General features: G+C 43.5%; 1 protein-coding gene across 7 annotated transcripts in view; it reads right to left on the bottom strand.

Moving 5' to 3' along the window:
* Positions 1 to 14,897, bottom strand: part of XYLB (xylulokinase) — a 178,237-nt gene that overhangs the window by 161,385 nt on the left and 1,955 nt on the right. For all 7 annotated transcript variants that reach the window (XM_074985108.1, XM_074985110.1, XM_074985114.1 and 4 more), the window contains exons 2-6: positions 8,032 to 8,114; positions 6,432 to 6,501; positions 4,680 to 4,760; positions 2,909 to 2,995; positions 2,289 to 2,417 (exon numbers count right to left, since the gene is read on the bottom strand). In XM_074985108.1, coding sequence (XP_074841209.1) covers positions 2,289 to 2,417; positions 2,909 to 2,995; positions 4,680 to 4,760; positions 6,432 to 6,501; positions 8,032 to 8,114 — 450 coding nt within the window. The remainder of the gene's footprint in view (positions 1 to 2,288; positions 2,418 to 2,908; positions 2,996 to 4,679; positions 4,761 to 6,431; positions 6,502 to 8,031; positions 8,115 to 14,897) is intronic.

Here is a 14,897-nt window from a genome sequence, read left to right as displayed (position 1 = left end):
CAGAGCCTTGAACTATGTCTAACTTATACAACTCTCCACAGGTGGGGTAAATCAGGCAGCGGGTATTTCAAGCCAGAAATAATTAATGGCTAAAAAGAGTAATTATTTTTCATATATGTATTAAATTCTATAAAGGAAAAACACTTAAGATGCCAAACTTTTTAAGTTAATTGATTGCCTGTTATAAGGTAAAAGGAAACATTCTACATTGTTTAATATTTCGTTTCAATTCAGTAAACATACAGGCTATCTCTACGCTAGAAGCACCTGTCGACAAACATTACTGTCAACAGGGAAACCTTGACAGAACATCTGTCGACAGATTGCATCTACACACAACTTGCTCTGTTGACAGAGAACTGCCAGACTGTACTGCCTTCTGCTGCCAAAAGAATGGCAGGTCTGCAAAGAGGGATGCCCACCAATCAGAAGCCTCTCTGTAGACAAAACTGTCTACAATGCACTTTTGTCGACAGTACCGTGTCCAGAGATTGTTACACCTCAAATTTTTGAGAGATAATACTGTCAAGGCAAATGCAGAGTTCTGTCAAGAATCTGTCGACAGAATGCTTCGCTCCCTGAGGTATGTAGACAGAAGACCCCTTCTGTTGACAAAGCTCTCTAGCGTGGACCCAGCCACACTGCACAATGACTCAAATGGAGCTATGCATGTGAATGAAACATCTTCATGAAGTCATCATCACTCACAAACTGTTAACTACGTGATACCTATATATGCTAAAACAGTGTTGTACAAACTGGGGATGCAAGAACTTCTTGAGAGAGGGAGGAGCACAAAGAACCTGGGATCTCAAAGACCCCGCAGAACCCACTGCCAAAACAGCAGGAATGAGATAAAAATAACAGTGGGTACTGTGGGATAAAAATAAAGGGCATATTGTGAGGCAGGACAAGACCAGGATTAAAAAACAGTCTTCCCACATCACTAATAGCACAAATGCCCCATCCAGCAGCCCCAACTCTTCAGCTGCTCACCTCTGAGGGCAGTGTTACACCAGCAGCAGCAGAGAAGTAAAGGATTACTTCAAATTACAAGTGATGGGAACAAATTCCATGAATGGTGGGGCAGGGGAAGGGAGTGACTGGAAAAGTGTGTGTGCCTCTGATATAAAAGACTCCTCTACCTCTAGGACATATTGTCACAGTTGAGGTAGGAGGAGTTACCTGATCTGAAGCCTCACAGCAGTAAGAAGGGTAAGGTGATGGGGGACCATGGACAATTAGAACTCACTTATCCCCAAGACCCACAATGGTCTGAAATTATTAGGCTCCATGGAGTGCTGAAAGGCCTGTTTTATTTTTCCCTTGCTTACGAAAAGATGGTGTTGAGTAGAGATTGATAGTGGTGTGGCATGGCTCCACATTTCTTGTTTATAGAGGTTTATTAATTTAACTAAAATTAAAACTGCAAAGGAGTAAGTTGGGCTGGTCAAGGGCAACTGTATTTAGAATCATGTCTATATGTTATTACTATGAGAATCTGCATGAAAGCAAAAATTAAAACTTCATAGAATACTTGAACGGGAAGGAACCTTGAGAGGTCATCAACTCTAGGTCCCTGCACTCCTAGGAAGAGCAAGCACCAGCTAGACTGTGCTTGACAGGTATTTCTCTAACTTGCTGTTAAAAATCTCTGACAATGGAGATTCCATGACCTCCCTAGGCAATGCACTCCAGTGCTTAACCACCCTGACAGTTAGGAAGGTTTCCTGGTGTCCAACCTAAACTTCCTTTGCCACACTATAAGCCCATTGCTTCTTGTACTATCATCAGAGGCAGAAGCGAATTATGTATCTCCCTCCTCCTTTTAATAAAATTTTAGTCCACGGTCTCCTGCTTCTGAATCGTTTTTTTCCTCACCTGAGCTCAAAGAGAGAGGTCCTCAACTTGTGTAAATTACCATAGCTCCACCAGCTGAGGATCTGACCCACAGAATTACAGATGTAATTTACGTTAATAATAGTTAATCCAGTCACTTTTTGTGCCAATACAGGATTGATGCATACAACCCATTTTCTAGTCCTTTAACTAATCCAATTTTACAACAACCAAGCAAAACACCTACCTTTGTGAAGCTACTGCAAAGCCAAATACATTTCACTGTCTGGCAGTTTTTTCAATATACAGGCTAAACTTAGCTTTTCGTAAGTTTCAGCCCCATTGAGATATCACTCTTACTGGCTGTGGACGCAATTATTTTCAAAGTTTGTCATGAGGCACCACTGACCCTCCATAAGAACTTCATTATTTCCTCCTCCACTTCTCACCTCACAGGCTCTTGAACCGGTTATATTGGCTAGATCCTGTGCTCCCCCAACAGCTTTCTCAAGAGACAGGCACTGGGTAGTAGTACTGGAATCCATCCATACAGGGCTGTCACTGACAGAAAAACAAGCCTGGGGAAAAATAAATCACCAAATTATCACTTCAGGAGGCACTTTCACACTCATAAAGTGTTTGTGTCCACACTGGGCCCAAATGCAACAGAACATAAGAAGGGCCAAGGGTACTTCTAACCCAGTGGCAAATGGCAGATGCTTCAAAGGGAATAAACAGAATATGGCAATTATCAAATGATCCATTCCGTGTCATCCAGTCTAAGTATCTGGCAGTTGGAAGTTTACTATTATCCATACTGGCAAAGTTCTTTAAAAATGTTTAAGCTTTATAATTCAATAAACAGACCATATGTCATATGTTGTGATGCTGACTGGATGCTGCATGTTTTAAACAAATTTTATGCTGTCATGCCAATATTAAAATCCCTGAGCTATACGGAAAAATGTATACTGCTGTGGCTTCTAAGACAAGGAGGAAAACAATATACCGGAAACAAAAAGCAGCTAAGGGTCACTCGCCTTTCAGATCTCTTCACTGCACATATTACCTTTAGTAATTGATGTAAAGGAAGATCAGGCGATAAATTCTTTAAAATTTGGCTGGCTCCCTCTTTCCAATACACGCTCCCATGTTGCTGTAGAAGATACAATTTTTTAAATTAAAGCTGGTCCGCATGATGTCAAATACAGATCCCAATCTGGATTTCAAACATCAAAAGTGGAGAACCACGTCCAAAATGAGAAACAAATCACTTAATTAACAGTTTGCCTTTATTTGAGACATCCAGGCCAATTAACTCATTTAATTATATTTCAAGAACGAGAAATGTCTATGCCAAATCATCAAATAAAGGAGTTTACCTGGCAAAAATGTAAGCCACTAATTAAAACAGCATCTACAGAGCAGTAGTATAATATTGCTAATTACAGCTATTGCCTTACCCAAGGTGTCTACCATAAAAGCATAACTTTAAAGTGCACCCACAGAATGACTTTCTGTCATTTTGGGCCCTGCACACAGGGTTACACTCTTTGTCTAATGATAAAAGAAGAGTATCAGAAAGCCTGGTTCTTTAATTATACTCAAGGTACTTTGCCATTTATCCACTGTGTAACCCAGTCCATTAGGCCCCACTAATTTTGGATATTCAAATATACAGACACTTGAAATATATAGCCTCCAATTCTCTAAGCACCCAAACATTTAACTGAAGTTAATGGAGACTGCAAGGGCTTATTGCCTCTGATTAACCAGTCCTAGGAGTCTCTAACTGAGCAACTAATAACAGACACCAAAAATTAGTGGATATTTTTGATAATGCCTGCCCTAATCTCTCTTCACTTCACTTTACATGACTGCTGACGGGGTCTAAGAATTGCTTACCTCACAGGCATGGTGTGATGTCTAATTCATGATTAAATATCTAAGTACTTTGACATCTTTAAAATAAAGGTGATATGTAATGCAGGTTAAATTAGAGAAGTGCTAAGCAACGGCACAGTGAGACACATCTCCTACGCATCTGCACACAAGACAGACATCCTTTGGTTTCTATTATTCCTGAGGATACCTGGTGTACTATTCAGCAAATAAAGACCTATGATGAGAGAGATGCTCTACACCTTGAATGGATTTGGCATGTTCAGCTCTTTGTTAAATTCCCCTCTCCTTAAGTGCCTACAAAACAATCTTGCAGACATAACAACTCAAACCTCCTCCTCCATCTCAAACAATGGTTCTAGTTTGCATAGCCCACTAATGTGGGGGAAAGAAGCAATTGCCCCCAGATGCCTCTGAAGAGCCTCTGGCTGCACACAGCCGTGCGGTTTGGGGGGAGGGGGCATGGCCAGCTCCGTGGTCTGGATGGCACTGAGAACCAACTGCTTTTGGCCCCACTCCTTCTGGGGCAGGGAACCAGGGCCCCCCACTCCCACCTTGCCCCAGGGCCCATGGTGGCTGTCAAAACCACTAAGTTTGCAAAACCATAATAGATCACCATATGTGTCAATATTTAAATAACTTGAAACTGTTTAATTGTATACACATCCCATGTAAATATACTGTTATCCTTCTCCTCCCTACCCCATACTCTTCTTGCAGTTGTATGCAAGTTGCATCTTGTATTAAATTAGCTGTTAAATACTTCAGGCGGTGTCTTGCTCTTATTACGTATTTACACAATGTCTGGTACATTGAAACTTTGAATCTAATTGAGGCCTTTAGGTGCTGCTGAATACAACTAAATAAAAAGTATGGATATTCCTTAGCACTGTAGAGGATAAACAATATGACTGATTTTTTCCCCCTTAAAAACTGACCTGCCCAGCTCCAGATAAAGCTCTCACGCGAGAGAAGTCAAAGCCAGAAGACTTCATCTTTTCCAAGATCATATCCAGAGCCTACAAGAACAAACAGAATCAAGAGTGATTGTAATGAGCTATCAAATTATGCATATTTAGTCCTCAGAATTAAATTGTAAGTGTCTGTCATCAGTGATAAGGGCTCAGTAACAGGTGAAAAATTAGCTAATGACTAGGGATTTTTTAAGAAATTGAATAAATTAGTTTATTAAGCAGAGGCCCATTTAGAAAAATGGAAATACAGAAAAAAACCTTCAAACAGGTTGAATCATAAAAAACTAAGCAGTAGATTTTGGCTTTTGTTTGGTTTTCACACAATTTAAATATATTACAGAGACATCGTTGAGGTTGTTGGTACAAGATGGGACAAATTATTTTGTTCTTACATTTGACAAACCCAAATGGGTCTGTGGGGTGAGGTCTGATTTTGCAAGATATTGAGCATCCTCAACTCCCACTGACTTCAATAGGAAATATCAGAGTTCAGCACCTCTGAAATTCAGATGTTTTATTCAGATAGAAAAATACGGATTTTAAGCACTTAACTTTTAGATGCTCAAATCTAAAAATTTTGCTCTTGCCATGAGATTTTTCAAAGCATATTCTGAAGTAATTTACAGCCAAAAATTAATCTACTTTTATATAGTCATTACTGTGACCGAGATTTTGTCACCCGTAGTCACAACTTCACTACAGAAGTTGCCTCAATACAGTAAACTCTTTCATATCCAGCATTCTATCATCCAGAATGCTCAAATAACTGGCATTTAAACCATAAGCAAATTTTAGTTACATTTTCCATAAGTACAGTACAATGAAAGTAAATACAAATAAATACAGCAAATGCAGCATAAGTTTACGGTGTACAATACTACTGTTGTTGGTAAAGAAAGTACTCTGCATACATTTTTGTTTGTTTCTTAATACCTAATCTGTTTTTGCTTTAGCATTATGCATTGCTAGGTATACCTCTCTGTTATTCAGAATATCTGCGTATCGGGTGCCTGCCAGATATGAAAGAGTTTACCGTACTTACATGGTAAGAGTCTATTCAGTATGAGCAAAGTTTACAGAATCTGGACCTACATAAGTAATTCTTCCTGAATTGTGAATATCTGTTTTTTAGAATACAAAAGGAAATCATCAGTATTTTAAACTAAATATGTTCTATTGTTCTATGATCAGCTGCTGCAGAACCAGCTAGCCAGCCAACAGAGGACAACAAAAACTGGCTAATAAATCTTATTCTCACACAATGAAATTAACTCTGATGTTGCACAAAGAGGTAAACCAAGCAAAACTGGCTCTTCTTCCATATGAAACAAAGGCAGCAAACAGAGAATGTTTTTCTCCCTTTAAAAAAGGAAATAGAACTAAATTCTATGCAACAGATGCAATATTTATTGATGGCTAAACTGATAGGGGTTCAAAACAACTTAGGAAAGAACTTCTATTTTTCACGCATCTAGTATTAAAAACAATGGAGAGTGAAGAAACCAAAGCATAACAATTTAGGAATTCCAGCTTCACTTGTTCATGATGTGAAAATTTTTATTTCAAAAAGATAGAGCAACATGCAAAAGAAATAAAAAACAAGCGAACAAAACACCTTAGCTTGAAAGGTAATCTTAATTGCTTCTCATAATTATAATCCTGAATTGTATAATAACAAATTTAATTTAGGCAACCAGAATTAAAATATGTTCTTACCTTGATCCACATTAACACAGGAGAAGTCACTGTCCGCTTATCACTCTGGACATGGACTCCACAATGAGTCCTGCACAAAGACAGTATTGTCCCTTGAGGTAGGAGGAAACCCTTTCACATTTGATTCATTTTCCCTCCTTCAAGCAGTTTTTTCACATGATCATTTATGAGCAAAGAGTACACAAAAATATTCCTATAAACTGAGCACTTTGATGGCCATCCAGGAGAAATTCACGTGCTGCCCAGCTGATTAGCAGATGCCCACATCCAGCAACATGTGCTTCAGTGGTACAGCTGATACAGTGTAGACAAAGTTTTAAGATCACAGATAGGGAAGTTGCACTTGTATCTCTCCTTGATGATTCTACAAGGGTATCCACCCTCAGGAGTTCAGCTCCCCAGCTGTTGCCTCTCTCCAACATGGGCTCTGGCAAGATATATCTTTCAACACTCCAAACCCTAGAGGAGTCTTTGGTTACAAGAGCATCACAGCTTCAGCTGAGAACAAGCACACTCATGATATGCTCAGTTCCCTTTTACTTCAGGGGTCTATGGAGTTTGCAGAAGCAAGTAATTAGTACAAAATGGATCTCTGTCCAGCCCATATCTTCAAAAGGCTGGCTTCAAAAGAGTGAATTTGCATTCCCATCACCCAAGCTATTTCCTGAGGAATCCACATGTACCCCAAACCTATTAACATTAACATTAATTCAGTAAGATTTAACTTGAATGAGCTTTACTGAATGAAGATATTATAGGATATTGGCTGTCTGACAGTCTGTATATCTACTGCAACTTTTGTGATTATTCAGTTTACTCATATAAATAAAGGACATGGAGTTTTTGATACTCCAGTTAAACTCAGTGTGGCAGAAGTCAAAACATCTTTTAAACTTCCTAATATTTACTGTCAATGGTTTCACATCAAAACATGGGCAAAATCCTCTTCCTGTCACATAAAATTTGAGTAAACAACCTTTGCGCAAAAAGTCTGTGAACTTGAGGGATGGAATGTAGATACTCCAGATTACATGTTGAAGTAGCAGGCACTGCCCGTTTACATCCACAAAGAGCATTTTTGGTCAACAGATCTACTCCAGCATATTCCCAAAAATCCCTTCCAAACCTTATTTGCTGCTGGCATAGCATCCCCCTGCAAACACAAGGAGAGCACTGTCGATCTGCACGTTTAAAATCGTGAGTCAGCCCCCAAAAAACTCATGAGATTAACTTAAAAATCTTTTTTTTTTTAAATGATAAATTAGGGGCAGTTAGTATTTGCTTTTTCTGGTGTTTTAGGATGCACTCACTTCATGTTTTCGAGTTTTTTGCCACAATAATAAAGGCTAAAATCTTTTCTTTTTTAAATGAAAGCTGAGATTCTTCTGCAGTAAGAGGATTCCAGAAACTGGGGCTTTAAGAAAACTCACAAAAGTTTACATCATTTGCAGAGTAGCCACATACCAATCACAGACACAATCCGGAAACTCTGTTCATGCCTCTGTATTCAGAAAATTCATGGGACTAAAATGGGTAAGGCTCTTCAAAAATACATGGCAAAGGACTGAACATCACAATAAAATAAAATTCAAAGACATACCCAAATTCCAGAAGGTCTTTGTCAAACTGAACATTATCCTCATAGATGACTCTCAGCTGTTCATCGATGGCAATAACTTTAAGCTGAAAGATATCAAAAGTGCACAAAAATATAAATCTATGTTTTCAAAAGGAGAACGGTTTGTAACAAGTGGGTTCTCAGCAACTTCTGAAAGCCATGCTCCTTCAATCTCTCAGCTTGGGTACCCAAAATTACTACAAGCACTAGCCCAGGCACTGCAGCTGGCTAGCCTCAGAATCACAAAAGCAACGCTACATCAGTAATACCTGATTCACACTTGAAAGCTTAACTTAGAAACAGTATAATATGACATATTTAAGTATGCAAAGTTAACAGATTATGTTATACATGCATAAGGGAGAGCTTCCCACTCACTGGCAGGAAGAATTTTTCTTCTGGACAATTGTCATTTGTATATGTAACCCTTCTGCCTGAAGGAGTCAGCAGCAACCAGGACCAAATTCAACATCTAGCAGTTCCTTTTCATGCATCTCACATAGAACCAGCTTGAGCCCCCACACAGTAGCCTGGGAAATTCACACAAACCTGGCCACCTCGGAGAGGCAATGCTTCCCCACTCGCAAGCACAGAGTCTGAGTGTAGAAAAGAAACTTTTAATGAAAGACAGAAAGTAGTAGTAGGCATCCTTCAGTTTGCATAGACTATGGATCGCTCCCTTTAAAGTTTCAATTGAGGACTTCATTTACAGCGTCTATTGTGACTATGAAGACCCACACGAGAGTGACAGTCCTTGCTGCATCTCTTGCAGATGTAGTGGGTGTCTGGCAAGTCCTTATTGTGCTTTCTGTGCACGCGCTTCTCCTCTGCTAGCTGTCTGATCTTCATCTCGCCCTTCTGAAGGCCCTCGTGTAACCCCTGCCTCCAACTGCTGCGGTCGTCTGCTAGTTCTTCCCAGTTGTCCAGCTCGACATCTACCTCTCTGAGGTCTCTCTTGCAGACATCTTTGTAGCGCAACTGGGGGCGTCCGGGAGGTCTTTTGCCAGAGGCTAGCTCACCACACAGGATGTCTTTTGGAATCCTTCCATCATTCATCCTGTGGACGTGGCCAAGCCAGCGGAGTCGACGCTGCCTGAGGAGGGTGTGCGTGGTTGGGATTCCAGCTTGCTCGAGGACGGCGGTGTTGGTCACTCTGTCCTTCCATGATATTCCAAGGATGCGCCTGAGGCAGCGCAAGTGGAAGACGTTCAGCCTCTTTTCCTGGCAGGCATACAAGGTCCAAGTCTTGCTGCCATAAAGGAGGGTGCTGAGGATGCAGGCTCTGTAGACTTGCATTTTGCTGTGAGTGTACAGCTTGCTGTTATTCCACACTCTCTTGCTGAGTCTGGACAGAGTTGTGGCTGCTTTTCCGATCCTCCTATTTAGCTCAGTCTCCAATGACAGGGTGTCAGTGATGGTGGACCCGAGGTAAACGAACTCGTGGACGACCTCTAATGTATAGTTGTCAATGTTGATTGATGGGGATTCAGCAACATCCTGACCGAGTACGTTTGTCTTCTTTAGGCTGATGGTAAGCCCAAAGTCCTTGCACGCTTTGGAGAACTGATCCAGCAGTTTTTGAAGCTGGTCTTCTGTATGAGACACTACAGCAGCATCGTCTGTGAACAGCATATCTCTGATGAGGACTTCCTGCACCTTAGACTTAGCTTTCAGCCTTGCAAGGTTAAACAGTTTCCCATCAGATCTTGTGTGTAGCAAGATGCCCTCTGTTGAAGATCCAAAGGCATGCTTCAGGAGGAGTGCGAAGAAGATCCCGAACAATGTTGGAGCAAGCACGCATCCTTGTTTGACGCCGCTCCTGATTCTGAAAGCATCCAATAAAGCGCCGTCATATTGGATGGTTCCTCTCATGTCTTCGTGGAACGACTGGATCATCTTGAGTAACCGCGGAGGACAGCCTATCTTGTGGAGCAGTTTGAACAGACCATCCCTGCTGACCAAGTCAAAGGCCTTGGTCAGGTCGATGAAGGCTATGTAGAGTGGCTTCCTCTGCTCCCTGCACTTCTCCTGCAGCTGCCTTAGAGAGAAGACCATGTCAATGGTAGACCTCTCTGCGTGGAATCCACACTGCGATTCGGGGTACACCCTCTCAGCAATCTTCTGGAGTCTGCCAAGGATGACGCGAGCGAACAGCTTACCAGTGACGCTTAGGAGAGAGATTCCACGGTAGTTGTTGCAGTTGCTTCTGTCTCCTTTGTTCTTATACAACGTTACAATGTTAGCGTTGTGCATATCCTGTGGAACCTCACCCTCTTTCCAGCACAGGCACAGTAGCTCATGTAGGGGTTCCAGGAGTGTGTCCACAGCACATTTGATTATCTCTGGTGGTATACCATCCTGACCAGGGGCCTTTCCTGCTGCAATGCTGTCGATGGCTCTCTTCAGTCCATCCACAGTCGGTTTTTGATCCAGTTTGTCCATTACTGGTAGGAGCTCGACGGCATCGAGGGCTGCGTCAACCACAACGTTCTCGCGTGAGTACAGCTCGGAGTAATGCTCAACCCAGCGCTCCATCTGTTTGGCTTTGTCAGCAATGACTTCACCAGATTTGTATTTCAGAGGTGCCATCTTGTTCTGGGTGGGTCCTAATGCCTTCCACATACCCTCGTACATTCCTCTGACATTACCAAAGTCAGCACAGGTCTGGATGCTGCTGCATAGCTGGAGCCAGTGGTTGTTGGCACAGCGCCTGGCTGTCTGCTGTACTGTTCTTCTGGCCGCTCTAAGTGCTTGCTGGGTACTCTGGCTCGGTGAGCGTTTGTACTCCAGGAGTGCAATGCACTTCTTTTCAATGACTGGTATCATCTCATCGGAGTTAGCTTCAAACCAGTTGTTCGTGTTTCTAGCTCTTCTTCCGAACACCGACAAGGCCGTGTTGTAAACTGTATCCCTCAGATGTTGCCATTTGGATGTCGCATCGGCGCCCCGAGGGCCGCTGCGCAGATTTTCCTGGAGGGTCTCTCTGAACTTTTCAGCTTTCTCCGAGTTTGCCGTCTTTCTGGCGTCAATGCGGGGCCTTCCAGCAGGTTTAGAGTGGTACAACTTCTTGGGTCTCAGCTTGAGCTTGGAGCAAACTAGCGAGTGATCTGTATCACAGTCAGCACTATGATAGCTGCTTGTCAGAAGGATGTTTTTGAGGTTATTACGCCTAGCGATGACCACGTCTAGTTGATGCCAGTGCTTCGAGCGTGGGTGTCTCCACGACACTCTGTGCTGTGGCTTTGTTCGGAAGAATGTGTTTCTGATGCACAGATTGTGGTACGTGCACAGTTGAAAAAACTAAACAAAAGACACAGAAAAGTCATATGGCATATGTCTGATAAAATACCACCCCAGTGTTCATAATCAACCCTCAAGTAACCATCACAGCTCAAATGGCTTGGGCAGTGTCTTTTGCCTCTCAGGTTCACCAGTCCAATACTGTAAGGATCCAATCCGCACATCCAAACTTTCTCCATACCCACCTTCAAATGCCCCACTTACAAAGCTGTCCAGTCCATGCACGCCCTGACACTTTCCCTGAATTGAGTCAGAGGCAATGCCTCCTTTGCACTGGTCCGGCGTTCCACTTGCCCCACTAGCTGCGCCACCAGCCGCCCTCCAGTCACTCCTGCCAGCCACCCTGCTGGCCGCCTGCAACTTCTCCTACCAGCCACCTGCCAGTCACTCCTGCCAGCCACCTGCTCCTTCACTCACCAGCTGCCCGCCGCTTGCTCCTGCCAGCCACCTGTCCGCTGTGCTCTGCTGGCCATTTGTACACTGCCTTTGCCTACAGCAAAACCCTGTGACACCAGCTCTCTGTGGCTTCAGCTACCAGTGATTTCAGCTGAGTGGCATTCATCTCTAGGCCCAGCCATGGCATCTCAGTATCCACCAAGGTGGCTTCTCACAAAATAACTACAGACCCAGCTTTAGATCTGTCTTTGAACCAGGTGGGAGACAGGATGCTTATCAAACCAGTTTTATAGCTGTATGGCCAAAAGGCTCCCAGCCTGCTGGTTCAACCACTATCCCTCCCCTCTTTAACCTCACAATGCTTAGATGGAGGGAGCCGTGTGTGATCCATACCTTACACATCAGTGATGACTGCCCTGTACCCCCACAACAACTTTAAACATTGGTGTGACTCCACAATTCTTACACTGGGTGATAGCATAAATTGTGACTTTACAACAACATGTTGTTTACCATAGAGCAAAGCCTCTTTGCTTCACCTCCTACCCATCAGGCTTTGTTTACGAGATATTACATACGCACACCTTTGCACTTTCATGCAAAGGATCTCTAAAGGACACATTCCCCAAATCCTTTAGCAGTACTGAGCTCCTGCTGGCACATTCTTTACATCAATTACCAGAAAGATTCTGAAATGGCCAATGTGTGCCCATGCATCATATCAGCACTTCTCTAAAGTGTAATCTGATTGTCTGGAATCTCATATTTCAGATAAAAACAAATATGTAAGGCCCTTATCTACACTATAAAATTAAGTCAATATAAGGCAGCTTACATCAACCTAAGGTGTAAACACTACAATGCTCCTCCTACCCACTGTAACTCACCTGCTACATAGACCTAACAAAGCCTCCTCAGTTTGAGGCATAGCAGAGGTACTTAGGACAAAGCATCATCAGCGTAGACACTGCATTCCTTGTATCAACTTAAGTGGCTTCCAGGAGCTGTCCCTCCATGCTCACTGTGACCACTCTGGTCACTGTTTTAAACTCTGCTGCCCAGCAGCCAGGTACACAGATATACACCCCTCTCCTTTTAGAGCTTTTGAAGTTTTAAAATAGCTCATGATGGAGAGTTAAGATAGCTACTGCCCAGCTGACTATGCCAGCTCCTTACAGCAAATGCACTGCTACCTAGAGCACACCAGAGATGCTTGCTCTCCAAAGTCTGCAGAGAGAGGACGCTGTGCGGTTACACCTCTCAGCCAGTTGCAGGAACTTTGACATCTAAGGCAGACGGCCTGAGGCAGGAAGAAAAGCTACAATAGGGACATGAAGCAGTGCCGCATTAAAACCAAAGAGTTGAAGCAGACACAGAAGAAGGCATGAGAGGAAGTCCTGTGTTGTACCACAGACATACTATTTCCACCAGTAGCTGCATGCCATGCTGGGCAGCAAATACACCTCTGTCACCAAGCTTCCTGAAGATAATTCAAGAGGCAGGTGTGCTGGAGACACACGCCACTGGAGTGAACCTCAAGGATGACATGCTGGATGAGGAAGTGGAGGAAGAGAAGGATGGAGGACAGGTGACATCCAACAGCATGGCAAGCTAGAACCATTTTTTTTTTTGACTCCTGAGCAGTCTAACAACTCAGCGTTTGAGCTCTGGTGAGCCTGATGCAGGGGAGGGGACCTCTGGTAAGTACTCATTTGCTTCCATCCTGCACACACGTATCTGCTCCTGTACTATTTTAATCAAGCTTGAAGAGGTACTGAAATAACCAATACAGATACAGTTGCTATCTGCTTTTCATTCCTCTGTACAGCTAGCAAAGGGGGCCCTGTGGAACTGTTTGTTTATGCACACTCCGATACCCTGTGAATACTCCACAGAGATCTCTAGAAAACTTTCATGGAGAAAATCTGCAATGCTCCAACAAAGGTGCCTTTGGAGAGATGTCTTGTTTCTTCTGCTGTGATATAACACTTGACCACATGGTAATGACTTCAGCAGGCACCATTGCAGCTCAGAGATTGGGACCACATGGACCTGGTCTGAAGCAAGATACATGCAGGAGCTACACCTTTCCATCACTGTTCCCTTAGGAGCAGCGGCAAATACTGGGAAGGGGCATAAGGGGGGCAGTGATCACATGACCAGCCCCAACATGACTCCTCCCTGTGCCACCCCTAACTCCAGAAGGCAGCCCAAACTCTTTCCACCCTGCCCCCTCCACTCCATGCCATGCCTCTTCTCAACACGCCTCCACTCCATACCTTCTCCCAAACTCATGTCCCTGATAGACCCCTCCCTGCTTCTTCCTGCACCTGGTCTGCCCCAGCTCTGCCCATATTCCACTCATTCTGTTAGGCCTCCTCCCCTACGCAATGTAGCCTGAGGGACTAGCAAGGGGCCTGGCACCAGCAGCAAGGGGGTCTGGACCCCTCAGCACTTACTGGCAGTGGGGGGGAAGCAAAGCAACCTGGCCCCAGCTTGCTTTTCTCCTCCAGCTCCCAGACCTGCCACTCTGTTTCCCACCGCTCGTAAGTGGGGAGTGCAGTTCCACGCCTTGCCTCAAGCTCCCCTGTCCTTGCTCCTCCCCACCATGGCTTTGGAGGGGGAACACTACCCTTCACGTCCACACAATCAACTGCAATCACTGCTGCCTGTGGAAAACGATGATGGATGTATCTTCTGGAGTTGTAGCAGCACCCCAGGCACTCTATTACATAGTACAGGGGTGAGCAGGCCCCCTCAGGGGGCATGAAATTTCCTAAGGGCGGCACAGAGTGATTGGCTGCTGGGACTCAGGCTCAGTCATCTCATTAAAAATGCTGCAATATGTTCCTGTGTTTATATATGTGTATTCCCATCTATATACCAATTAATAAAATTTTTACATTCTACAAACTTATTTTCTCACACATGCCAAAAGGCTTTTTTCATATGAACATAACTGAAAGTTCCAGTACTTTGGATTACATTAGAAAGTGGGTGGGGCTGTTAATTGCAGGGATAAAAAGTGGGGCTTGATGCAAAAAGTTTGCTCACCCCTGCCATCAGAGATTAAACACAACAGCCCTACATACACACAATTGTGAGAGCCTCATTGACATATATGCTTGTGTATTCCCTGTTCCTCCCCCTTT

Source organism: Carettochelys insculpta, chromosome 2, assembly GCF_033958435.1.
Source record: "Carettochelys insculpta isolate YL-2023 chromosome 2, ASM3395843v1, whole genome shotgun sequence".
Lineage (NCBI taxonomy): Eukaryota > Metazoa > Chordata > Testudines > Carettochelyidae > Carettochelys > Carettochelys insculpta.
This window is presented reverse-complemented; position numbering and strand designations above follow the sequence as displayed.